This window comes from Acipenser ruthenus, chromosome 17 (assembly GCF_902713425.1).
Source record: "Acipenser ruthenus chromosome 17, fAciRut3.2 maternal haplotype, whole genome shotgun sequence".
NCBI lineage: Eukaryota > Metazoa > Chordata > Actinopteri > Acipenseriformes > Acipenseridae > Acipenser > Acipenser ruthenus.
Window position 1 is genome coordinate 20,772,098 of NC_081205.1, and position 27,155 is coordinate 20,799,252.

A 27,155-nucleotide genomic window follows, 5' to 3' on the forward strand; every position below is an offset into this window, starting at 1 on the left:
ACAGTGATTGTGATTCGTGTGAACTGGATATAAAAACGGCTTGCTGTGACCAGTTTAATGTTAATGTAAATGTATTATGTGTTAATAAACCATTCCCCTAACACACCCACATCTTAATGTATCTTACTGCAACCCATTTAATTGATGCAAGTTCATTTTTAGAAAAAAAAAGAGAACTGATAATTGATTGAAGTCAGCAATAAACATAATGAATGAACAGATTTGTCTGAACCTCCAGCTACAGGTGTTGTGAGAGTTCCAGCGATTAATTAATAAACAGGTATGCCTGATATACCACATCTGCTGAAACTGCTATACCATAAGAACTTTGATTTTATTATAATTTACTAATTTCTTAAGACAAGAATCTTCGATTAAACTCGAAAGAAAAAACTCCATCATGCATGATTAAAATATATGAAGCACTCTTTAATAATTCTTAATAAAATCTGAATGAAAAGTTACCACCCTTTAAAACAGTTGATATGAATACAGGAATACAATATAAATAAAGATTGTATTTCTGAAAATATTTATACAATAAACATGGCATGATTTTCAAAAGGCTGCAAGGTGTTTTGTTAAAATCTGATTTAGACTACTGTTTTGCCCCTTTTGTTAGTGCATAATCCTTCTTTCACTCACAGTATTGTCTGCAGCATTGATAGACAAGCATTCAGCCTACAGCAGCTGCTGTAACCTCAAGGGCAATAGATTAGCCAAGTTGTGCAGTCCAGTATTTCTCCATAATGCTCCGATCGTTTCTGTGAGAATTACAGTCAACTGTAGTGACAGGCATTATACCTCCCTGATCTCTGTTTATCAAATATTCAGTCTCATTGTCCTGCAACATAATGAAAACACTCAGTCCTGGCTGAGGAGGCATTTAAGAAGTTCAGTCTCCAGGGCAGCGAGGGACCCTTCCTCTTCATCTTCCTCAGGATCCATGGTGTCTGTGGGAGCCTCGTACATACCATGCCTGGGAGTCAGGGAGTCCTTCAAGCAGCCCTTCCCCTCCACGAGATAGACACTCCTGCATAGAGGGGTCTCTGTAACAAGAGAAGGGGGTGATACCTACTGGTGTCTGCATTCTTTATCTATGTACAGTGTTATTCAGGAAGACCAGGTGAATAGACGAGAATATGCTGCTTCTTTAAAACAAAAATACATCTAAATGATAGGATTTTCATACTACACAATTAAACAGTTAGTTAACTCACTTAGTTTATGGCCAAGCAATTCACATGGCAAAATATCATCTACTTTAGTAAATCTGGTCTCATGCCATTTATCTACAGATCTCCACACACACTCTTTCTTGTTTAATCCTTTCTAGTATCTTCTAAATAATATTTTTGTATCATGTATAATGCATTGTCTTCCATACATACGGTCATTCCTACCACAAAATTTGCAATATAATGTTCCTGCGTCACAAGCACTTCCCTGTAGATTAGCAAAGACAAAGGTCCTTGTTTCCCTCAGGAGTAAAGGCAGCCAGTCTGCGATCTCCCCAGCTCACCTTTCCTGGCAGGACACACCTCCTCCCAGCTGTATTCAGCCAGGTTGATAGGTTGTGACAGCCAGGGCACCTGCAGCAACTCCTCCAGCCTCATCCTCTCCTGGGGGTCAGGGTGTAGAAGGCAGGACAGCAGGGTTTGCAGCTCTGGAGAGCAGGGAGAGAGAGGGGGTCAAGCAGAGACAGACTGTATTATACTGCACCGAAAGCAGGCGTTCATATGTTTGCTGCTGTTAGATACATGTTATTCAGTGCAGCTTTGTAATATAAAATCTTCAATTATTTTTGATTGTCAAAATTGTTACATTTTTGTATGGTATTATTCTTGTGTGTGTGCACAAGTAATTTATCAGTCACTATTTTTTGTGTTTCAATTTTGTAGTGTCTCTCAATGTGCCAGTAACAAGAGACCTTGAAATCATCTACAAAAAGCAGAGTAGTGCTGGTTTGTCGTTGGTTTTCTGCGAATTACACTATGGATTATGGATGTGATCTTGTTCAGTTTGCTAGAGTGAACACATTTGTTTTAAAATGATTATTTTAAGTGCTAAAGAATATGCAATTAAAAAAAAAAATTCTGCAAAGATTCTGAAACTGAAGAAACAATGCAGGCAAGTTTCTCAAATAGCTTCTAGACTTTAGAAGGAGTACCAGGAGGAGGTAATATAAAAGGAAAGACACAGTTCTTCTCGCTCTCTAGTTACCTGAGGACACTGGGGCAGGGGGCCTCAGCTCAGCCTCCATCGTCTCCTCCACCTCACAGAAAGGGTTTTCTCCGAAGAGCAGGGTGTAAAGGGCCACCCCCAGAGACCACATCTCCAGCTCAGGACCCTCATACCTGCAGAACAGGACTAGATAGTTACAATCAGAGGCTGACCAGCCCTGCATAACTATAGTGCGAGGAGAGCTTAGGATATCTAGAAGGCTGCTTTATTTGGCCTCAGAAAGACTATACAGTAACTATAAACAGGCACTTTTTAGGACCCCCTCCATTTCCTCAATTTGCATTGGACCATTTTGCATATTCATTCCAATTCCTTCTGATTAACCCCAGAACGCAGATTGTCTACCGTGACAGTTGTAACCAGTTCTAGTACCATCCATCACATATTTCCCTGTACTAGCACTATTTAAATCAAACTTGTGGGCACAAGTTTGGCATTACCAAATATGCAAAACCTTTGAGTTCATGAGCCCCTCATTAAAAACACATGCTAAATAACCTGAGTGAATGTCACGCCATACAGGAAAATAAATGTGAATCATTAATCAGTACTGTATTTTTGTCACGTAGTGCTATTACAATAGTGGAGTAGGTCACAGTAAAACTGCTATTCAATATAATTGCCCATAAAATGTAATTTGGATATCAAGATTGCCTTGATAGATCTTGTGGGTTGAATGAAATTCAATACCTCTGATAAAAATCTGAGTGAAACATAATAAAACTGCTGACTAATACTTGAATGAAACAATTGATCAGCCTAAAATAGCAGTAGCACATTTAAAGCTAACATGTTTAAATACTTACGGATTTCCCATGAGAACCTCAGGAGAGCAGTACTCCAGGGTCCCGCAGAAAGTGTAGAAGAGTTTTCCTGGCTCAAGAAGAGCGGCCGACCCAAAGTCTATAAGCTTGATGTGAAAGTTGGTATCAATTATAATGTTCTCGTCTTTGATGTCTCGGTGCAGGATGCTCTTGCCACGCAGGTAATCTACAGCTGCCACCAGCTACAATACAGAAAAAGGTGCTCTTAATACAGCATTACTTCTTGAGTTCATTCAAACTATTAGACTTTCAGAGTCTTTTAGCCTTGCATATCTAAGGAGTCATCAGATCCTACAAATTTAGACATTGAGCCTAAGCTGTGACCAGATGTAAAATCTTAAATCAAATGGGAATTTCACCATCTATAATTCTGTTTAAGCACTATAACATGGCAGTGATAAGGTAATATCAATCTGCTGGCTATTGGGGCACTACATGAACAGAAATGTGACACCTTTGCAAGCAATCCCTCAGAGGGGGCAAGATTTGGATAGGCATGGCTATTGACAGGGCAGCGTGGGCAAGCTTGCACAGCTGTTGTCCATGTTGTACTTATTGCACTAGCCAATGGATTTGGTTTCCTGCATCATCAATTCAGTACTGAAATTCAGATTTGAATTACAGTTTGGCACTGTAGAGTAACACCCAGTCCTTGTCACACACCTGTCTGAAGATGTAGCTGGTCAGAGGTTCATCCAGAAGGGGCTGCCTGTCTATAAACTCAAACAGGTCAAGCCCATCTCCATGCTTCTCCATCACCATCTGGAAAAAGTTCTCATTTTCAAGCACATTCAGCACCTGCGTGACATGATAAGGAGATTAAACTGGTTTTGAGTCAAGAGAGAATTGATTTTTAATAAGACTGTTTTCACTGCAGGTGCTGCAATCTCAACACCAGAAGTGGTTCTGCAGCTGTTGTATAGCCTTGGTTGCTTGAAACCTGTAGTAAAAGCATAGTGACGGGTAATAAAACATATCAAAATTATGGTAAAGCATAGGTAAGCACTGTAAATCCCAGAGAGGTACAGGAAAACATATTACAAAACATGGAAAACCATGATAAACTATGATAAATGCATAGTATAGCCACAGGAAATGACTGTGAAAACTGTAAACATACTGTGGTAAACTTTTAGACGGGACCAGCCACAAGCATTTTTGAATTGTATTTAATTTCTGAATGGATTTTATTTGCATAACTTATAATTGACAACATACATTTATATGCTGTCCTACTGTCCCCACAGTCCCCAATTCAAATGAAAAGGAGGCTTAATACTATAGTTTTTAAATGCCATAAATTATTTGAAAAACAAAACAAAACAAAACAAATATATATATTTGCCTCTGCATACTTTTTTATATGAAGGGAGCTTATTAAATGAAATTAAGTGTGAAATGTGTATGTGCTTTAATCAATCATCAGTATTCATTTCTATTCTGATGGTCGGGTTGCTTACCTTGATGATATTGTGATGCTGGAGCCTGGACAGTATGGCTATCTCCTGGCTGACTCGCCCCAGAGCAGGATCCTCCACCCAGCAGTCCTTCAGAATCTTATCTTTTCTTATAAACTTCACCACAACCTACAACAGACATACATGCATTCAAAATAGAAATTTAAAAGGTATATTCTTTTCAATGTATCCTTTATATGGGGGCATCACATGACCTGGTATACATGTCAAGTTTATAGTTACTAGTTGGTTTGACTTGGTACAACTGGACATGATCCAGTTGTACTGAGTCAAACCAACTAGTAGCCTCATCAAACTTATTTTATTTTTAATATATTACTTTTTATAGGTCATTTTATAAGGCCATTTTATAAGGTCAAATCACAATTTATGGTGTGCAGTTAGGGCTTTGTGGGTGCGAGATGTATATTACTGCTCAAAGTATTGAAGCAACAAATGATTTTGTGAACGACTGGAGGTAGGCCAGTTATTGCCCATTTTACCCCTCTGCAGACTCCTTGCCTAAGCTAAATATCTTGGCAGCACTGAATAGATAACCCCTTTTTAACATTAGGCTTCATATTTTAATGAGCAAACTGTCTGACAGTTTCTGTAGTACAAGAAATGCTAGCCAGTTTTTTTTTTTAGCAATGTAGGATGACTGGGGGTGGTGCACTGATCAGCAATTTTATCCCTTGCTCACTAAATACCCAGGTAGCTGTCGCAAATGCAGGGGAACTCAAATACCTATTTGGATAGGATTTGTATTTCTTCATTTAACCCCCAATGGCGACTCCTAGAACAGTGTTCCTGTAATATGCCTGGGATTCAGCAAGAGTTTAGAAAAAAGCCCTACTATAACCCATTAAAAAGATTCAGTGTGTAAGCAGCACTGTGAAATGTGTCGCACTATGTGATGTACAGTGTAGCTGGTGCTATGAGTTGTGCTTCACCTCCTCGTAGTCCGTTCTTTGCTGTGCTCTCCAGACGAAGCCGAATGCTCCCTTGCCGACAGCGCTGATGGTGACATACTTCTGGTTGAACTCCCCCTTGCAGGCCTGCGACTCCTCCAGGTCCTGGGAGCACCGCAGGCCTTCACCCCGAGCAGTCTCCTGGATCACCTACAGTGGGCACAGCGCTCAAGTTAAATTACTTAGTAGTTCTTCTCATTGTTCATACAGAACTTACAACAGCACTCAAACAATAGCAGACTTCAATACCTGAGGCTGGTGACAAACATTTTCTAAACTCATGCAAAAGTGCACTTCCACACACATTTCTTTGTGGTTTTGTAACAAAGATGAAAACTTTCCAATGATGTACACATTTAAAACATTTCAATCTGACACAGATGTGAAGTTAGTTTGCAAGTTTTTTATCCACATGTAGTGAACTTTTCAATCAAAATTAAGTAATACATAGAAACTGTGTACCCAGCTTGAGGGTGAACAGAGCAGGGTTGCAGCACACTTTCCAGAGGGACTGAAATGATCGTGATACACTGCATTCTGTAAGTGGCTGTATTACCCTATTCAATACCCTAATGCCAGCGACAGGTGTTGTCAGAGAGGAGGAAGCTTTCTCTTGAAAACAGCTACTGTAGTCCAGAGTGAATCTGGGTCTGCTGAGAGGTACGGTCACAGCTAGGAAGGCTCACTCACCTCCCCCAGGCTGATGCCAGAAACGTCAGGGAGGAAATCGGTGCTGTTGAGGCTGGACAGAAGGAGCTTCATCCTCATGACAGCTTCTCTCTGAGTCTCAAGGTGATCTCTCACCATCCAGAGGCAAAATAGGGTCTGCTGCTCAGGAAGCTCTACTTTCCGGATCTCAAACTGCACACCTGGGGAGGACAGCAGCTTTTCAGGAACAACGCCAACTCTGCAGTTTCTTATTAAACTCTTCACTCAAACAATGATAAACCTTAAGTCAGTGTATCAACAGCTTAATATTTTTGCTACCTCTCCTTCTGTGCTGTGGTAAAACTTACTATTTTACTTTGTTCTGTTAAAATCTTTATTCTAGCATTTTACAATCACACATTTTAAAGTAATTATATAAACATTATGGGGTAGAAGATTTCAGATAGGATTTCAGAACTAAGCCCTAAATACAGCCTTCATGCTCTGAAGAAAGCCCACTAATTAATAACTCAAGTGCTTGTGTTAAAGAATGTCTATGTTAAGTTCTCCAATCTCTGTATTTAAAAATGTAAGTGTGACATTACATATAATGTACATATAGATGCTATATCCACATCACCATGAAGTGGTAAGGTAAGACAGATTACACAAAAATAAGAGAGACAAGAAGCTTACGAAGTCTGGACCCATCTCGATGATAACAGTTTCCGCTGTAATGCCCCTCCTGGATTTCACTCTGGGTTGTGGACAATGTTTGTCCCTCTGGTTGTTTTTTAGGGGTTGATGTTGCAGGATTCTCTGCCTTCAAAGACGTCTCTTCAAGTCCTTCTGGAGCTAGGTAGACACCATCCTTACTCTGAGGCACTGATGATGTCCAATGTTCCTGATCACCCAGTTCCAAGGGCCTGCACTGCCTTTCCCCACTTAGATCAGATAATGCAGTGGTGACTGCCTCCTCCAGCCCTGCAGAGTATGGAGGAAGCTCCTTTCCCTCACTGCTCTCCATCTCCAAGTCAGACTCCACCACGTAGGGAGAGGGTGTTCTGAGGAGCTCAGAGGTAGAACAGGAGGATAGATCTGTGGAAACCAGTTCCAGACTGCCATTCAGATCCAAATCCTGCATGGCTTGAGTGAGCAGATTGCCACTGGACTCCCCTTCCACATTAAGGTAGCTGCTAGACTCCTGAGAAATTAAACTGGAAACAGGATAGGACACAACTGGGAATTTACTTCTGTGAGAGACAACTTCAAAGCTGGAGTTTTCTCTATATCTGTTAGCCAGGAGATCAAGTGTATTTTGTCTTCCAGGCCACACCTCATCCAGAGTGGGGGTCCCTGGAGAGCCATTAAGGTAAACTGGGCACCCTCCGGCAGAGGGCTTGGCGTCTCCTTCTTCTCTGCTGATTCCATTCCAGCTATGCTGTGGAATTACCAGTCTGCCTGATCTTGTGGAGCCAGTCTGAGGTTCTCTCTTCTCTGGGGTATCTCCTTGGCCAATTCTGCTGCTGCAGAGAACAGTTAAGGCACTGGCTGGCTGATGCCCTTCTGGGTTCCTGCATGGAGGTGACTCCACTAAGGAGGGTGTTTGCAGAAGACCATTGGTGGTGCCCTCCTCACTCTCTGTCAAAGCAAAATCACTGTACTGTGGGACAACCTGGGCTGCTAGGCCAATCAGTTCTGCCGTGCTTTCACCACTGTGGAGATAAAAACAGCAGTTTTGAGAAGATTGTTTTTTCTGTACAAAAAAAATTAAATACATTTTCACATGGCTGCTATATATTTTTGTCCCACGTAGTTGCAGGACTCATTTCGGGGGGGGGGGGGGGGGGGGGGGGTTCAAACCCTGAAAACCACACCCCTTGCTATGCAACTGTTTTTGTGAATAAACAAATAGGTCTGTGGATTCACAAAAAATCTCCCCTATTTAAGCTCCCCTCACTGTGATGAATGCAGCGTACTCTAATCTATTAAGAGATAGTGTAATTTATATTGGGGTATGTTGTGTGAAGCTCATTGTGTAGCAGGAATGTATTATTCAGTGTACTGTTTATTGGCTATGCTGTTTGGGTGAATGGTTTCAGTTGTACACCTACCCGCTAAAGGGGGTGGACGTCACTGCGGGGGAGGACAGTGTTGATGGAACACTTTCTTCGTTCTCCAGTCTGGTACTGGTTCCAGTAAAGATTTCCACCTTTCTGCCAGCTGATGTCCTTTGCTTCTCCTCCTGAATTAATTCCACATTGCCAGCCAGTAATGGGCTGGGGTCTGCAAAGCATGCAAGCAAGAAAAGCTTTTAACAGCAAACATTTAGAATACTTTCTGGAAGTATGTCTTAAACATGTCTTCTTGTGGGGCTTAACAAGGCACAAAAAGCCCTGCTTTGAGGAAGCAGTAAGCTGAAAGTCATAAAATTCTACATAAGTTTAAAAAAAAAAAAAAAAAACACAGACATAACCGTGTACATACCTTTCCCACCAGTGGGCGTTTCCTCTGTTGAAGGTGGAATGCAGAAATTAACAATGCCATGGTCTCCATTTAGAGTGTTAGCGCTACCAGCAGGACTACAGGCATCTAAATGGCAGGTTAAACAAACACACAATAAACTAAAACACTAGAGACACACAGAAGCTACTAGGAAAGATATAAGAAGCTATAGCAAAAAGAACTACTTAATGAAAAAAGCAGCACAGAAATAATTTGAAACAGAACAAATGCTATCAGTTTCTGAATCACCTCAGAAGCAAAGCATGTTATAAATAAGTTTGTCAACTGAATGCACAGGTTTTCTTTCCCCTTTTGATTTTGAAAGTATGCTGTAAAGTAAAAACGACATTGTTGTGATATTATCCTACTGCATTAGAATAGCCGAATCTCGGAGAGCTCCGGTTTGTACAAGCCTTTAAGATAATAACCCTGAGGTCTACACAGAGGCCCTGGCACCTGTAATGCTGCTGGAGAGACTGGAACAAGCACGCTGGGGTTCGTTGCTCTCCTCTGCTAGCCGACACTCAATCTGGTCGCTCGGATCATCCTCAACGAGGGGTAGCAGGAGAGAACTCTCCTCCACATCACACAGGCTCTCATAGAAACCAGGAATCAGGAAGGTGATATTCTACACAGGCAATCACAACAGAGAATAAATTCACAGTCCTTAAACCTTGCAGTTTAGTAGGTCATAGTTGGGAGTTTTTTCAGTGCTCCTAAATGTGCAGTTGCAGTGATGGGTGTTTGAAACTGTGAAGCATTTGAAGTAAGGAATGGACTTTACAATGAATAGGTATTGCAAGTAAGGTGAAACATGTGACCAAGCTGATTGGAAGTAAAAGGAACAATCTCTGCCACTGTAGGTTTGATTAAGCACAAGACTGCCCCTGCTGCATGATGCTTTTATTAACACTAGTATCCAGCAGACAAATGTGTGAATGTCTGAATGTCTGTTTTACTTAAAGGTTATTATTGAGTGTTAGATTTTAGGGATGAATTACACATATTCAGATTTAGACAAAATGAAGACGCTCCTACCTTCCCCTGCAGTTCTGCCTTCTCATACCCAAACAGCATCAGTGCAAAGTTATTGTTCACACTGTGTATTGTTCCATCAGACCGCAGGGTTAAAAGTCCACTGATTGCTGTAAACACCCAAATGGTTCCTGAGTAAACCACCCCTAAACTTGGTACAGTCTGGGCCCATCTCTCCTCTTCACGCACTAGAACAGAACAAACAAAAACATTTGGGTATCCTTCTTCAACTCCAGTTTGAGCATTGCTTCTATTGGCATGGAATGGGACAGTGGCGGGATCTCCCACAGTGGATTGATTTGACTGTTTACGTACCTGTAGATTGAACATTATATTTTCTAGACTCTTGAATGCTTTGTGGTTCTTTGGGTTCAAAGTGTCCTCCAGATTTTAGATGTTCCGTGGAATCTGTTGGCACCACAGCTTCTAAACTGCTGGATAGTTTGCTTTGTTCTTGAAGTCTCTCAGAGCCGGGAAAGCAGGACAGGAATTTTGATTCAGACTCTAAAAGGCTGGAGTGTTCTTTGTGTTCTGTGGCTCTCACTAAGTCAAGAATATTGTTCAGCTTTATACTGAGTGGGAAGGTGGTACCATCCCTAGAACTGCCTGTGGCCCTCTGGATTCTCAAACTCTGTAAGAAAATTGATCAGCCATCAAAAGAACAAATGGTCCAATGTGTATTCAGAAGTAAACAGTGGCAAACCAAATCTATACAATTAAAACAAATTAATTGACTGAGGTCACAAGTGAACTGAATTAGGTGTGGTCTCAACTTTGCCTCCATTACATTAGTCAACATCACAAAACCATCATGAAATTCAGTACTATTGTCAGTGTCTGTTTGAGAGTGGCCAAGGATTGAAGTAGGATTGCAGAGCTGTGAGCTCTAAACATGCATGACTGTAGCTATTGCCCCTTAACTTTCATAAATGATAAAGCACAAGCACCAAAATAAAGTGAAACTTCCTTTAAGGAGTGACAAGGCTTTAAAGTCTAGTTTACCTTCCTTTTATTAGCATTAACCACACGATCACTGGTCCCCTTAACATTGTGGTTCTAACATGTTTTTTTAATTAAATGGGTATATGCAGATTTTACAATCACCACTGTATAACTTCAGAACATTACATTGCATTTTCTCTGGAATCATACCACTGACAGAGGGAATGGTCTATTTACATGGTCGCGTCAACAGGCCTCATTCTCGAGGGCCATGTTGAGTGATTCGGACACAAAGAATTACGAGAATTTTTTTTTTAAAGCTTAACTCTGCCTATCCCAGATTAAGGTTAAAAAAAACAATGCAAGACCAGTGAAGATGCTGCTAATGTTAAAAGAGGTAAGGTTCCATAAATGCTTAGAGTTTAAGTACCCTTTATTATTTCTCAAACCTTTATAAACAGTCATTAAAGCAATGCACCAATTCTTAATTGCGCAGGAGATATTTTACGTTTCATAAACACCTGCCACCCCCTCAACCCCTAGTTATGTTTCAATCAAATTAATGAATTTAGTTTATGCTTGATCATTAACGGTTTATAATACCCCCTCATGCCTTTCACTGAACCAGTTCCCAGAACTGAAAAAACTAATTCTCAGTCCACAAACAGTATCTCTCTCTACTGACCTTTGGAATTTTCCTGCAGGGTGGTGGAATCTGGAGCGATGGAATCAGATCTGTGACCAACAGCCCAGTCACCTCCTCTGGTGACAAATAGCCATGGAGGTTTGCAAACAGAGCATCACAGGACAGGATCCTACCCTGAAAGGATTCACAAGCATACTGGTCAACAAAAAAATGACACGTGAAGCAGGACCTAATAAGTAAGAGGCACAGCCATTTGGAAACAGTGATTGTAAGAGTGTATATTTTAATGAAATGCTATGCGAGATCCCAGCCTGGCATAATCTTAACACCTAAGTGTTAGAGACAGATAGAAAAGAAAACCTAAATGCTGCTTATTATCGGTCTGTCATTGACCTTCAGCTGTACCACACCCGAGTTGAGCATCAAGATGATGCTGTATAACTTCTGTGCCCCAGAGTCTGTGCAGTCCATAAAGACTGTTCTGTGACTTCCATCGGCAATCCTTTCTGACAAAATCAACAGGTTGCCCATTTTCATTAACAAAGACATCTCTAAAGATGGAGATGTACCATTTGCTTTATCATTTGGTTGGTGAACAAAAGCCTGATTGTGCCACCATACCAAATGGTGCTCCAAGGTGTGATACAGAACTTTTTTGATTCCATTCCTAACTGTCTTCCATCCCTAAAGGATATGATACTAAAGACTGTGCATGCTTTCTTTTTACTAGTCTAGCAGCAGTTACAGTTGCCACATTAAAAGCATATTTTTTCCGACTTTGGTGTTCAGATCATTCTGGTCAGGATCGGTATATTAGGGTCCAAAACTGTACTTAACTGTATAACTATAGCTGTAATTTATTCTGAAAACCTCTCACTACTTTCACTACTTCCAAGAACTTACACTTTCTCCAAATGTGACAGAGGCTGAGAGTCTCTCCACAGGCTCCATCACTACCAGACAGCGCCTTCCCTCGTCATTTAGTCTGCGCACCCATACAGACACTGGAATCTCAACACCGTCACTGCTCACAGCATCAACCTGCACCAGAGAGGACACCAGTCATCAACAACGCTATGCCATGGGATCTACCCATGTAAGATCACACCAGCATGGGTTATATTATATTATACTGACCCCTGTAGGCAAGCAATGGGAGGATGCCACCTTCACTGAAAGCATCACAAAGATTCAAGAAGCTTCTGTTGTAAGGCAAATAAAAAGCTGTGCTGGATCTGACCTTTTCCCAAAAAAAACCCTACTACTCACAGTCATAGTCAATGACTCATTGTGTGTCTCGCCAGTGAGAGGAGGACTTTTGCTGGTAAAAAATATAAAATTCCTAATGCGATGTCGGTTTTACTTCATCTAGTTAACCTGTGACAAACAGAAAAGAGGGATTCATATTTTTTTACCACTTTCCCTGAAATCATCACAAGGTTTCCTGTAGCCTCTAGATGCTCCTCCCCCAGGGCCTCCTCAAGGCTCTGATTGGTTTTGCGTAAAAGGAACGACAGCTTCTGCCCAATCAGATCCTGGCTGTTGTACCCGAATAACTTACAGGACATTTCATTGGCAACCAGAATCTACCAGAGAAGAAAACAAAAAAGAGGAAGGGTAAACACTGACAGTCAAACTTTTAAATCCTCAGAGAATCCTAAATAGGCTAAAATAATTGACTGCAAGAGAAATGCCTCTAATAATAGGACTAACATTTTAACCTATTATTACTTTTGAAAAGAAAAAAAAAACAACAGGGCTCCTGCACGACAGACTATTTAAATAAATGCAATCCTAAACATATACTGTATTCTGTAATATATAAAAAGATGCATCTCTCATTTGCAGGTCAGTTTTGCTTGATCGGCATCTATTTCTGACTGTATTACTAAACTCAGTGCATTCTGGTGGGCAACCACTTTATCCTAGATTGTTGTACCAGTAGTTGGGTTTACAATGTTTCATTAATTTCTGTTGCATCCTATGTATACCAGCAGCCTCATATTTTGTTATAGAAGCGGGATTGCAAATCACACAAACAGTGAGATGAGAACCAGAGTTGTATGTCTAGCATCCCCAGGACACCTTTAAAAAAATTAAGAAAATCTCAATGGGACTTCTTTCTAGTTAAGCAATAAAAAATGCATGAAGAATCTGTGCTGTCCTGGCTGATTGTGATGGCATTTTAACTTGGCTGAAGTTACAACTATGATTCTAGATGACAAGTTCAAGCTACACTTTAAAAACCTGCATTGTAAAAACCTTTGCCGTCTATAAAACGGCACTTCAAAATCATAATCTGTGTTTTTGTTAAAAGTGGAGGTATGAGGATTTTTTGTGGTTTACTACATTTTCTGTGTATATAACTCAGAATTCTTCTTGAACACGCCATGAATGAAACCCTCTAAAATGCTAAACATTGGGTATGTGCTGACCTCTGCGCTTTTGCTGTCCACAGTGAGAAGTGCCTTGTTGGGGTTGCGAATGGGGGACGGGCCTGTCCGGCTGAAGGCTCCCCTAGCCAGCTGCCTGAGGAGGGAGCTGTTGGAGATGTTGCAGGAATCAGACAGGGACATCGTGTTGGAGGGAGACCGGGAGTGACACAGGTCAGACAGCTGCATGTTACGGGCAGCCACTGAGCTGAAGCAGAAAGAGTTCAGCCCATCTCCTAGTATTCGAGACAAAACTGTGTTTCAAACCTGATTGTCCAGCAACTCTGCAGTACAAGAGAGTTTTGTTCAAAGGTTTGGCACCTTTTTCTAAAAGCCGATTCATTTTTAGATGACATCTTCTTCCTTACTGTGCTTGTGAATGTAGTGAGGGACAATGTGATTTCTGCCAGTGTACCTCAGAATAGCAGAAGCAGAGCAAAACTGTGCCAAATACTTTTCTAGTGATTTTGTGATGCTGGGAAATAACTTGGGGCTAGAATACCAAAATAACATTGACCTGGGCCACATTTAACACCAGACCTCCAATTGGGAAAGGCTACCACCTACAGCATAAATTATATTAAAATGCTATTTATATCCTGTTGACAGAGTTATAGATAATAATTCCATTAAAGGGCCAAAAATCATAAAATAGGGAATTTTACCCAGTCTCTCTACCACGGAGCTATACTTTAGCAAGACTGCTTCTATCTTTAAGCACTTCAGCAATTCCTCCCCCAATACTGTAGAATTATACAACATCAATCCTTCTTATATGATTAAGTTGATGCAATTGACAGAATCTGTTCTGAACAGATAGACTAACCTGTAAAGGAGTCGATGCCCGAGCAAAAGTCATGAGCCCAGTTTTTTCGAAGGCCTGGCTTGCTGGCGCGTGGGTAGGATTTGCTCAGGTCGAAGGAATCACTGAGTGGGAGCACGACTCCTATCCGAGAGGTGGCTGCACAGAAAGAGCCACCCCTGAGACAGGAGTTAAGCTGCCCCGAGTCTGAGGGCGGAGCTTTCAAAGCCATCACCTGCTGATGTACCCTCTCACCAGCTCTGGAACGAAAAGAGTCCCAAAACACGAAGTTAACGAACATTCCCAATTTAGTAGGGGTGATGTGGCGGTATGATATGATATGTAGCCTATTAGTCGCCCTACAGGTGATGGTCCTGACTGGCTCCTTGTATGCATACAATCAAATGATCATTTAATGATGGATTATTTTGTCAAAAGACAAAAATGTAATGCGATAGGGAGAGTATTAATTTATATCAACTATAAAACACTGCTAGACTGCCTTACTGCAGAAACACCTGTACTTCATCTCGTGTCAGGTTAATATATATATATATATATATATATATATATATATATATATATATATATATATATATATATATATATATATATAGACGCACACATACACACACACACACACTACTGTACAAAATACCTGACACAACCTGTAAAACTACACAGATATGTTATTTATTTATTTATTTATTTATTTAAACTTTTGTTTTGAACATATACAATGTAATAGCTATTCAGACATTACACCCCAAAAACCACAAACTTAGGTCAGCTACTTATCTACTCTGGGGCGGGGCTTCCGACTCACAGGAACACATGGATTGGATGATGCGCAGAATTAATTTTTTTGCCCCGCGGACCTTTGAAGTCGTACAACACTCACCTGGAAAAAAAAAAAGACCTGGTTACCTCTCTGAAGCCGTTGCTGTGTGTGAGTTCCCTTAGCGAAACAAAAGCTGGTAACCGTCTGTTACCCAACCAAAAACAAATCAAAAGCTATTTTAGACTGCCGCTAATTAAATATAACGTTGACTCCAGTGAAGAATTTGTAATCTTACAATTTTATACTTGTCATTATTGTTTATTGTTTTGAGCAATATTTCAAACGGCCGCCCCAGCTACAGTCCGTGCGGGAAGCATTCCTTGATTTGTTGCGAGGGTGGGTAATGAAGAATCTGACCAATCACAGGTTAGTATTTAGAAAAAGGCGGTGTACGTAGAAGGCAAACGGCCAACAAGATTAAAGGAATGACGGTTCCTTAAATGTTTCGGTTTCAAACTGGATCACGGTTCCTATGGAGATAGACATGGTAGGTTGAAGGGTCAGATATCTATAATGTAAACAGAGAGGCAGACGGTGAAACTAGTTGTAACTGTTACATCAAGCATGAATTGACATCTCCTGCAGCGGGCGTGACAGTACACAAACTATGTCCACACAATCCTCCAAAAATGACAGATCGTTTTTAAAATCTTGTATTTTAAGGTCTTGCTCAAGTACAATATAGTCAGTTTGTTATTGACATCTATGAACTCAAATGCAGACGTATTTAGTCCATTCGGTTTTAAATTAGAAACGTATTTGGAATGTATTAATATAAGCCAGATCGTTGTGTGCAGTGAGTGACCAAGCTGAAGTTATACACTTGTTCAATATTCGTGTGTGTTTCATAACTTGCTTAACTGATTATTACTATTTATTTCTTAGCAGACGACCTCATCCAGGGCGACTTATTTTTTATAGTACACGGGTATATATTTCTTATTTGATAAACTACACCTCCCAGGATGCCTAACAACACACTCGCCTACAAAGCGATTCTTGACCAGCGTTTTCTGGATTGGTTGTAGACGCTGTCACTTAAACAGTTTCACAGGGAGGAGCCAAAACAATAATGGCGTCTGCAGGACAAGCGCAGGATATGGAAGGTGAGGATAAATAAATGAGAAATTACCAATAATGTCTCTTCTATAAAGATGATTATTGTAATAGATATCCTAATTGGCTCCAATAAATCTACAAAATGTCAGTTTAGGTTTGAAGATTGAAAACATCCTAGGTGGACCGTCATAATTCGTGATTGTGTTATCATGAATGTGTGTTCAATACATCATATTGATGCAGTTCATTTGTAAATTGTGGGCTAAGTAAGAAATCCAGATCTTCACAATGGTGATAACCAGGGTTAGTGTTATACTTGAGTTTAACCGCGATCACTGTCTTAATATGAGTGGAGCGGTACGATTATTGTTGTTTTTTAAAATATGTATTACATTCTTGGACGGGACGCAGTCTTCCTCCTTCCCCATAGCGTTTGTGCGGTTTATTTGCTGCAGGGAACACATTGTTGAGATTAAATAATGTGGAATCAGACATCAGACCACAGTCCATACTGAGGTATATTCCGCATACGTGACGGATTTCTTCATCATTGAAGAGCCGTTTAGTAGTCGTAATAGATAGTAGCAACGCAGTAGTTACATTTTATTGGTCGTATCACCTCTATTACATTATTATCACGGTTCACTGTACTTTTACCAGTACTGTAATTCAAATAATGTTATAGAAGCTGTTCTATCTTGCGCAGCCTGTATTTACGGGTGTGTGGGTTTCCGTGCTGAGCTGTGTGTTTTAGTTGACAGGCGAGCCGAGTCAGAGGAGTCTGGGGATGACGAGGGGAAGAAGGGACTGAATGGGGAGTCTGACCCCGCACAGCAGGGTATTGGAGGTGAGTTCGTTTTATTTATATATATATATATATATATATATATATATATATATATATATATATATATATATATATATATATATATATATAAATAAAATGCAGAACATTATGGAGTTTAGGGAGACATATAAAGAAGCAAATAGAAACAAAATAAAACCGTCTGAGTACTGAAACTTCCAATATAGGCTTTCTACATACATGCATACTACTTATACCTTATACATAAGAACATAAAAAAGTTTACAAACGAGAGGAGGTCATTCAGTGCCTCCCATTTTCTGTTCTGAATGCCCCTTTATCTAATCGTCATTTGTGACCACTGGTCCTTGTTTTTCAGGTCGAAATTTTGAATACTTGAATCAGATCGCCGCATAGTCTTCTTTGTTCAAGACTGAATAGATTCAATTCTTTAAGCCTGTCTGCATATGACATGCCTTTTAAACCCGGGATAATTCTGGTTGCTCTTCTTTGCACTCTTTCTAGAGCAGCAATATCCTTTTTGTAGCGAGGTGACCAGAACTGAACACAATATTCTAGGTGAGGTCTTACTAATGCATTGTAAAGTTTTAACATTACTTCCCTTGATTTAAACTTTTCACTATATATCCGAGCATCTTGTTGGCCTTTTTTATAGCTTCCCCACATTGTCTAGATGAAGACATTTCTGAGTCAACATAAACTCCTAGGTCATTTTCATAGTTCCCTTCCTCAATTTCAGTATCTCCCATATGATATTTATAATGCACATTTTTTATTGCCTGCATGCAGTACCTTACACTTTTCTCCATTAAATGTCATTTGCCATTTGTCTGCCCAGTTCTGAATGCTGTCTAGATCATTTTGAATGACCTTTGCTGCTGCAACAGTGTTTGCCACTCCTATATTTGTGTCATCTGCAAATTTAAGAAGCTTGCTTACTATACCAGAATCTAAGTCATTAATGTAGATTAGGAATAGTAGAGGACCTAATACTGATCCCTGTGGTACTCCACTGGTTACCTCGCTCCATTTTGAGGTTTCTTCTCTAATCAGTACTTTCTGTTTTCTACATGTTAACCACTCCGTAATCCATGTGCATGCATTTCCTTGTATCCCTACTGCGTTCAGTTTGAGAATGAATCTTTTTGCAGGACTTTGTCTAAAAGCCCTCTGGAAATCTAAATAAACCATGTCATATGCTTTGCAGTTATCCATTGTCGATGTTGCATCCTCAAAAATGTCAAGCAGGTTACTTAGACACGATCTCCCTTTCCTAAAACCATGCTGACTGTCTCCCAGGATACTGTTACCATATAGGTAATTTTCCATTTTGGATACCTCGTTTCCATAGTCAAGCCAATTCGAGTACACGCCCCTCAAACGAGGTAAAAGAGAATTTATAACAACAGAGTGAAATAGGTGGGATAAAAATATTTCAATAGGTCGACTAGTCGCCACTTTAAATAACATACTTATAAATCATGTATTTGATAATGTGGTCTTGAGAATTTTGCTTTTTGTGAACTGTATTTTAAAACAGCTTGGATTTAAAAAAAAAAAAAAAAAAGGTCTTAATGTTCTAATATGTCGTTTATATGTTAATGGATTACAACCCCAGCTGCACTTCCGTCTGTCTGAAACCACATGCTTCACTAGTCGAGTACCAGTTTCTGAGGTGGACTGTCGCTTACCTCTTCCACTAGTTGACTGTTCGCTGCTACCCTGCTGTATAGTATTGCATGGAATGATGTACCAGTTTCTGCTTATCTCTTCCACTAGTTGGCTGTTTGCTGCTACCCTGCTGTATAGTGAATATTATGTAATATATAAAAGCTGCATCTCCCTGTTACAAATCTTGTTCAGTCACAATGGAAAGACAGCAGATCTGTTTGATAGCAGGGCCGATAGACTTAATGATGACTTTGTGGGCCATTCTGGAGAACACATTTTGCTGCAGATTTTCAGCTTTAACTTCCCAGAAGGATTAGGAAAAGGTGGTAATTGAGGAACTTAGAAATACTAAAATAAGCTTAAATTCAATGCCAAAAGTTTCGACAAGAAGTCTTTATGAAAGTCTTCAATGTACAACAACAATTCAGACAGCTTGCTGACTGATATGATCACCTTTATAGACACCAGAAATGCATTTTTCACAAGTTTAACCGTAACATTACAAGAAAAATGAAGGAAAGCCTTTTTCTATTCCCTGGTCAATATATACTGCCTATGAATGACCATTGGTTAGTGGCAGTGGTGTGTAAATCAGAGCTTTTGTAATGATGCTGCTCACGGGGAGAAAAAACAGTCAAAGCATTGTTCACGTTGCTCGACATTGGGGTTTGAAGACCCCCCCCCCAGACAGACTAGCGCCAGCACTGACCAGCTCCCTTCTCTCTGAGTCACAAGCTTACATAGCTGCAGCAAAGATTCTCCTTCAGAGCAACAGAAATCTGAAGAGAAAAAGAATGACCAGTTTAAAAGCATTGGCTCGCTGCTGTGTGATTTTCTCGCCAGAGATCTTTTACCATGGCACCCAGGGTAAGACGACAGCTGTTTATTTTAGTGGAGTCCCTTAATTAATGCTATTAAAGGCTCAGCAGCCAAGCATTGTCATGCAGGTATGCTCGTTCAAATCGAGCCCAAGACAGCAGTCAAAGTTTAATTGCTTTGTGTTGGGATTGGTTACTTTTAAATAACTGTGCGTGTTTGTCTGATTTTGGGGTTACACCAGTGGTTTTCAGCAGCAGTATAGAAGCCACTAGGTTTTCCTCTCTGCAGTAGCCAGGTTGGCTGCATGTTTATTGAACACCAAATAGTGTACATTGAGATTGTTAACCTCTCTGTATTTTTTATTTTTTTTACCTGTAGCGAAAGAGTCACCTGTTGACATGGAAACTATAATTCTTGACCCTGAAGCAGAGGTGAGTGTGTAACAATTCCTACAACACCTCTCATGGCCTTTTCATTGCGGGAGTAATGGAACACATTGCAATAAAATAACCTTTTACTGTTTTTTTTTTTTTTTATCGATTACAGTCAACGTATTTATGTGCATGTTTGTAATAATGATGATTATGATGTAATGCAGTCTATTCCCAAAGCTTTAACTTGAAAGTTATTTAAATAATGTTTTCTAGTTACAGTTTTATATTCAATAAACAGTTCTAGGCTATTTTGAGTTTACATTTTCTATAACCTACAGCAGACATTTAAAGAACCTTTTTCAATCTCTACAGGAAATCCATTTGAAACTTGAACCATCTCACTGAATTGCTTAAAATATCTCACAAGATTTCAGTGACTAACAAGATCAGAGCTGTGCCTCTAGATTCACTACACATGACTACAATATTTATTTTTTAGCAGTTTTAGTGATGTCAGGGTTCTCTGTCATTTGCATTTTGAGTCTTACAGGCACTAAAACGGACAGACAACATGCCTTGGCGGTACTCTTTCCATCTGCATACATACATCAGTGTACAAGTGCCAGGATGCTTGCAGCATAAGTGTGTGATTGCACCCTGCAACAAGGCCAGGTTTTTACTTGGCTTCAGACTTGATGCAGAGCTTTAACAGTGTACTGAGTATGACTGTGTTTCTCTCTTTTTTTAGGATGTGGATTTGATTCACTGTCGAATCGGGAAAATAGAGGGCCTTGAGGTGCTCCGGAAGGCAAAGGTTAGTTTAAGTTGTAGCGTTTAGTACCAATGCTGGCTTTCACACTTCTAGTAACTACTGTCCTTTCGTTGTTGAGCAAGCTTCCCTGATTAATGAGGTTCTCTCTCTCTCTCCCTAGATACTGAGCCTGCGTCAGAATCTGATCAAACAGATTGAGAATCTGGAGGAACTGGTATCTCTGAATGAGCTGGACCTCTACGACAACCAGATCAAGAAGATTGAGAACCTCCAGGCCCTCACAGAACTTGAGTGAGTAGCCAGCTGCAGAGACACTAGGCACAATACTCCAAATAAAATGCACATACACTCAGGAGAGCGCAGGTTTGCGTCCTGGCTTAGCCGGTCTAGCCGGCGATTCCAAAGGGAGTGTCGCATTTGAGGATAGGGAGCTCACTGACATCTGTTCTCCAGTTATTGGGTGTAAAAAAGAGGACGCTGGCTTGGTTGTGGGATCGGAGGACGCCCACTGAACCTTCGGATCTCCTGAGCTGTGTGGAGAATTGATGCGATGAGGGGAAAAATAATTGGGGGTAAAATAATTGGGCACTAATTTTAAAAAAGAAAAATAAACAACCTGACTGTACTTAAAAGGCATTGAATTAAATATCTGATGTTTATTTTCAGTTTGTAATGTTAACAGGTGTATTTTGAAACATTGATGGAGTTATGGATTTATTCTACAAAAGAGGAATAATGAATAACCGATGAGCCCCAAAAAGAGTGTAAAAAACATGGCACATTGTTTGTTATAACAAGTATTGAAAAGAAATGCTTAAACCATGTAATAGTTCAATTCTGAGAATTACTTTCCTTAGATCAAGCACTGCATCTGCTTAGCAATGCGGCATAATTGAAACGGTGCAATTAGACTAGTCATTGTGTCATTTGAGTGAATGCAAAGTTGATTTCAAAATGCCTCCTGGAACTTTTATCCAACACTTCATCTAGTGTAATAACCAACATTTCCTTTCTGAAAAAACTTTCTTGAAAGCGCTTTATGATTTTTATGTTGTTGTTTTAGATTTATTTTGACTAACTCTGAAGTCTGTTTAACCTGCCCTGTGAAATTAGCTTCCCAGTTGAAACATGAATGTCAGGTGGGATCCAAACGCATGCTGCCCAGAGATTGAATCTACAGTGTGATGGCAAGATAAGCAGGCTTCACTGTATTCAAAGTGATAATGAAGTCTTTAAAACTGAGTAATCTACCAAAATAAAGACAATAAAGCTGTTGGAAGCAAATGAGAAGAAAGAAAGTGACTTGCTGATTACTTCTTTACGACATGAAACACAGACACTTTTTTTTAAATTTAGTAGTCACCAATATTTTTTTGTATTTTCTCTCAATTTAGAATATTCAATTATTATTTAGGCTCAGCTCACCGCTACCAACCCCGTGCTGACTCGGGAGCAGCAAAGACGAACACATGCTGTCCTCCGAAGCGTGTGCCGTCAGCCGACTGCTTCTTTTCACACTTCTTTTTGTGTGCGGTGAGCCGAGGACACCCTGGCTGACGTCGAACCGGCGACGTCCAGGCTATAGGGCGCATCCTGCACTCCACGCGGAGCGCCTTTACCGGATGCGTCACTCGGGAGCCCCTTCACAGACACTTCTATAGATAATGCATTACTGTGTGTCCATTGCTGTCGCAGGGTCCTGGACATCTCCTTTAACATTCTGCGCAGGATGGAGGGGCTGGAGCGCCTGACTAAACTGCGAAAGCTCTTCCTCATGAACAACAAGATCAGCAAGATTGAGAGCCTGGGACACCAGCAGCAGCTGGAGATGCTTGAGCTGGGCTCCAACAGAATCAGGGTGAGGAGCTCCGCTCTATGAAATAGGGGTACAATGTCTACTGATTTGACAGAGTCCAGTAGTCCAAACTTTACAAAATATATTAGTCACGTATTTGGTGCTCTTTGTGAACGTCACTTGTAAGTGTACTTCCATCCATCTGAAATTGCACACATCGCAATTCCACAAACGTACTTACCATTTCAGTTCAAACTGTGAATATAATTCAAATTTCTTTACTATTCGACAAGTCAACTATTTGGTGCCACCTCTACTTTGAAATGCCAGCACTTCTGGTGTCTTAGTTACTTGTGTATAATTTTGAATAAAGTTAAGCATTATAAGCCCAGCATACATGAGGAAACACTTTTGTTCCATTTTTTATATTGTTTTTTTTTCCATTTTCATATTAATAAAACTATTGATGTTAACAGCAATCTAAAGTTGCCATCTTGCTTAGTGACACGACCTGTGCTCAAAAGATCTCTCAAAATGTTTCAAGGTACATGTTTCTCAAGTAGAACGTCATGCAGACTGGTCACATGGCCGTACACACACAGAGTTGTGGGAGGTGTTTGTCGGTTTGTCCTGTGTACATTTTGTCTTTTAATTTCTAGTGTGACACCTAGACAGTGTGTACAAGCTCACTGAAAACCATTTGCCATGGCAATATTGTGCTTGACATATTAACCAAGTCTTAAAAAAAATGACCAATGTGACCATTTTGTTGTCCAGACTTTTTTTCAGTTTTGTTTTCTCCCCCCATTAACTTCTTGTGTTCCCTACAATACAATCCTGCCTGATCAGATAATTGTCAGGATAACAGGCTTCAGAATCAGAGTCAAGAATAAGGGTGAGATTGTGGAAAAGACCAGGTATATGCTTCAGTTACAGCAGAAGGTAGTATGCGCAGGTGCTGCTTTGTGGAGGAAGTGAAAAACGCAACCGATGTTCTGAAGAAGTTGTGTTGTTGTTTTCAGGTCATAGAGAACATTGACAACTTATCACACCTGGACAGTTTGTTTCTGGGGACGAACAAGATCACAAAGTTACAGAATCTCGATGGACTCACCAACCTGACGGTCCTCAGTATACAGGTACTGAGCCACAACCTTAGAACTGCTTTCAAAAGTATGTCGATGATTAAGCAAGAAGACAAGGAAATGACCTTCTCAGAATCTTGTGTTTGAGACCTGCTCGCTGTGTGGAGCCACTTGTTCAGAGCGCAGCCTCAGGTCTGTGATTGTTGCTCAGGTTATCTTGCTCTCTCATTGCAGAGTAACCGCATCACCAGGATAGAGGGTCTGCAGTGCTTGATGAACCTGCGTGAGCTGTACCTCAGCCACAATGGGATTGAGGTCATTGAGGGGCTGGAAAACAATGTGAGTCTGGGGCCAAGGTGTGGTTACATACAATATTAATATTATATGCATTTCCAGCGACAGCAATATTGTGGAGGCACAATTGTGATGAAACTTGGCATTGACATTAATTGGCAGAAGTTAAATTAAAATGCTTATTAATGAGCTCAGACAGGTTGGGGAAATGGAGGCTGCATTTTATGATACTTTACATTTGTGCCTTTCCATAAGTGTAACCCTATTGTATTGGTTAACTCCTCGGTGTCAGACTGCTTGCGCCGTTACCACAAACAACCTTGGCCTTGTCATTTGTGCAGTATTATGATTAATCATTGGAATAAGTGTGAACGTTATTTTGTGAATGTACATTAGGTAACATTTGTACATATGTCATACAGTTCTTTACCTTTAGTTATTGAGGTTCTCAAAATATATGCTATTTTTTTTTTTTTTTATCTAACTTTTCATGGACATTTGTTATAATACGATTGTGAACACATGTCCATATATGTCACATCATAGACTAAAATCATCCAGAGTAAGTATGCTGTTATATATCTTTTAATAGAAAGAGAAGTGGTGACTATGCCTTCTTTTTGTTTCTGTGTTAGAAAAAACTGACCACATTGGATATTGCTGCAAACAGAATAAAGAAAATTGAAAATATCAGTCATCTAACAGAGCTTCAGGAATTCTGGGTGAGTAGGTGCATTGAAGGGGGTGAACAGGGGGCCAAGCTGACCCCAGCAATGAAAAATGATCTACAAATCACAGGAATACTGCCAGGAGAAACTATTTGGTAGAGGGTGTTTTGCCTGATACAGTAGTAAGTCACTGAGTCATTGTCTTTTCCCGGCAGATGAACGACAACCAGATAGAAAACTGGGGGGACCTGGATGAGCTGAAGAATGCGCATGCCCTGGAGACAGTGTACCTGGAAAGGAACCCCCTACAGAAAGACCCCCAGTATCGGCGCAAAATCATGCTAGCCCTGCCCACCGTGCGACAGATTGATGCCACCTTCATCCGCTTCTGACCTGCCAGGCCCCCCGCCCTTCTCCCCTCCCTGGGACTGAATATCCAGTATCTGCACGCTCACCTGGTTTATATCCTGCACTTCAGCCTGAACCAGGACCTCTAAACACAAAGCACACCAACCAGTCCTTGGAATGAGCATATGAGTGTCTCATACGTTGCAGTGTCTGCTGTTTTTAATATTATTTATTTAACCATTAATACATTCTAATCAAATCTGCTTCTTGATGAGGTTGTAGGTATTTTCATTCTCAGCTGTCCGGAGATTAGTGTCCACAGACCCCTACTGAGCATGGTGAGCAGGTTCATAAAAAAAAGATATGTTACTTGATACTGGTTCTATTTTCTGTGGAATTTGAACATTTTGTTTTAAAATAAGACTGTTTTCAAGATACTGTTTGGATATGGACAAGTGAACTGGCATTTGAAAACAATAAAAAAACAATGTGCAATGAAAGAATTCTCAGCTATTGCTAGCCTGGAAAAGCGTATACATATCCAGCAAACACAGTTTTATTTAAAAGCAACACTTTTAGGAAACAGACCACACAAAGCAGGAATTGATTTGTAATGAACAAACGTGTTTGAAAAAATACACAAGGATGAACTGTATGCAGTGTAAACACCTGTAGGAAAGGAAAGGTAACTACTCAGAAAAGTCACTTCCGTGCAGCACAGCTGTCTTATGTATGCCCATATGAACCATTTTCTAGCATTTTCAGTACAGAAAGATACTGACAGTATAGTACTGAATTAGTCTTAGGGTTATCCTTCTGTATAGTATAGTGTTTGATTTTTGAAACAGTTCTTATAGAGACATGTTTCTAACTTGATCAGCAATCTAAGCAAATTTTTGCCAAATCTACAATGGATTGTTCTTGCCAAATCTACAATGGATTGAGCAGGACTTATACAACTTATAAAAAGTCTCACCTGCTTCGTCTTGCCCTTTTAAATTATGTATTGGAAGAAATATAGGGGAAACTATAGATTGTAACCTATTCAACGTGGGTTAGTATAGTCTTGATTGTTTACATGACGGCCGCTGATCATTTTTAAAATATCAAGCAGTAAAAATAAGACTGATGAACAAGGGAATTTAATAATGCCTACACATGTTTATCTTTCCTTCTCCAACTCCAATTGTTTTGGTAACTACTGTATGTTTCAAAGATATTAAATGATTTTTTTTCAGAAGCAACACTAATGAAGTCCTTATCCATTTAGTTTGACTGCTTGACTTGTATTCAGAGGTACAGTGTAATTAAAAAAATAAATACATTTTGAGTCCCTAATTATTTTACCCCTGATTTTTCTGCCAAATTTAGATTGTCCAATATTTTCCCACTCACCGCATCAAATATCTGGAACTGATCAAATATCCTCCAGAACGGCGAAAAACGTGTACATGTTCTGACAAGACAGGGCACTGTGATTGATCAAATTGATTTTTCAAATTCACACCTGCCAGTTTTAGGAGACACTGCATGGGTCAGGACTTATGAGCAACCCTTTTCTTCACTAAATATATTATTGATTGTTTTTGTTTTGGACTGGTGGTAAAAGAAATATGTGTTTTTAAAAGTTCTGTGGATGAAACCCACAGTAGTAACAAAGCCTTCATACAGATGAGTAGAAACAGTTATAGGATGTCAGTTCTTGGGACCACTGCACTGTATATGTACCACATTGGACATCTTACTCCTAGCAACTGTCAAGAATCACATTTAAAAATAAAATAATTTACATTCTTTCACTTGTTTTTTTTTCTTTTTTCCCCCAGTTGTGCCAGGCTCCGATGTTGGCTTCCTTATCATCAGGGTTTATATTCCTGTGGGATGTTCCCATTATTCCTATCTGTGTTATTCTGCCATTTACACTGAAGATGGCACTGTTGCTCCAATTAAAATGGTTGTAAGTTTCCAGAAAGAGTGAAGGCTATTTATAGCAACACAAATGAGTATTTTTAAATGTTTAATAAAAATGATTTTGTTTTTACAATTTTAATTCTTCAAAACTACAGCAACTTTGGAAGTGTTTTAATTTAGGGTCTA

The 27,155-nt window shown here is 40.0% G+C and overlaps 2 protein-coding genes across 8 annotated transcripts; one reads left to right on the forward strand and one right to left on the reverse strand.

Annotated features, from left to right (window-relative positions):
* Positions 1-408: 408 nt before the first annotated feature.
* pask (PAS domain containing serine/threonine kinase) lies at positions 409-15,709 on the reverse strand. 5 transcript variants are annotated; one of them, XM_058990102.1, is made up of 21 exons: positions 15,583-15,709; positions 15,333-15,407; positions 14,531-14,766; positions 13,708-13,940; positions 12,688-12,858; positions 12,176-12,313; positions 11,312-11,446; positions 10,000-10,315; positions 9,688-9,872; positions 9,106-9,277; positions 8,632-8,736; positions 8,259-8,430; positions 6,841-7,859; positions 6,187-6,365; positions 5,479-5,646; positions 4,529-4,654; positions 3,732-3,866; positions 3,051-3,250; positions 2,224-2,357; positions 1,523-1,666; positions 409-1,049 (listed from the first exon to the last, which is right to left on the reverse strand). In XM_058990102.1, exons 3-21 carry the CDS (start codon positions 14,736-14,738, stop codon positions 865-867), a joined length of 4,125 nt encoding a protein of 1,374 aa, XP_058846085.1. In that variant the 5' UTR covers positions 14,739-14,766; positions 15,333-15,407; positions 15,583-15,709; the 3' UTR covers positions 409-864. The 5 variants fall into 5 exon arrangements, with proteins under 5 accessions (XP_058846085.1, XP_033894672.2, XP_033894671.3 ...); XM_034038781.3 differs by lacking the exon at positions 15,333-15,407 and having other exon boundaries at positions 15,434-15,709; XM_034038780.3 differs by lacking the exon at positions 15,333-15,407 and having other exon boundaries at positions 15,408-15,709.
* Positions 15,438-26,852, forward strand: LOC117423735 (protein phosphatase 1 regulatory subunit 7-like). Of its 3 annotated transcripts, XM_058990103.1 has the most exons (11): positions 15,438-15,455; positions 16,376-16,453; positions 17,161-17,253; positions 20,101-20,153; positions 20,845-20,910; positions 21,029-21,159; positions 22,564-22,726; positions 23,686-23,802; positions 23,983-24,087; positions 24,678-24,764; positions 24,926-26,852. In XM_058990103.1, the coding sequence occupies exons 2-11, from the start codon at positions 16,420-16,422 to the stop codon at positions 25,100-25,102; spliced, it is 1,026 nt and encodes a 341-aa protein (XP_058846086.1). In that variant the 5' UTR covers positions 15,438-15,455; positions 16,376-16,419; the 3' UTR covers positions 25,103-26,852. The 3 variants fall into 3 exon arrangements, with proteins under 3 accessions (XP_058846086.1, XP_033895750.2, XP_033895751.2); XM_034039859.3 differs by lacking the exon at positions 15,438-15,455 and having other exon boundaries at positions 16,236-16,453; XM_034039860.3 differs by lacking the exons at positions 15,438-15,455; positions 16,376-16,453; positions 17,161-17,253 and adding an exon at positions 19,650-19,770.
* Positions 26,853-27,155: the final 303 nt, after the last annotated feature.

Excerpts from the sequence above, each read along its gene's own strand:
- pask (XM_058990102.1), bottom strand. The coding sequence starts at position 14,738 with ATGGCTTTGAAAGCTCCGCCCTCAGACTCGGGGCAGCTTAACTCCTGT. Across the intron at positions 9,873-9,999 it reads ATATAATGTTCAATCTACAG|TGCGTGAAGAGGAGAGATGG; the intron begins GTACGTAAACAG and ends GTTCTGTTCTAG. Across the intron at positions 8,737-9,105 it reads TCTCTCCAGCAGCATTACAG|ATGCCTGTAGTCCTGCTGGT; the intron begins GTGCCAGGGCCT and ends CCTGCCATTTAG.
- LOC117423735 (XM_058990103.1), top strand. The coding sequence starts at position 16,420 with ATGGCGTCTGCAGGACAAGCGCAGGATATGGAAG. Across the intron at positions 20,911-21,028 it reads AGGTGCTCCGGAAGGCAAAG|ATACTGAGCCTGCGTCAGAA; the intron begins GTTAGTTTAAGT and ends CTCTCTCCCTAG. Across the intron at positions 24,765-24,925 it reads CAGAGCTTCAGGAATTCTGG|ATGAACGACAACCAGATAGA; the intron begins GTGAGTAGGTGC and ends TTTTCCCGGCAG.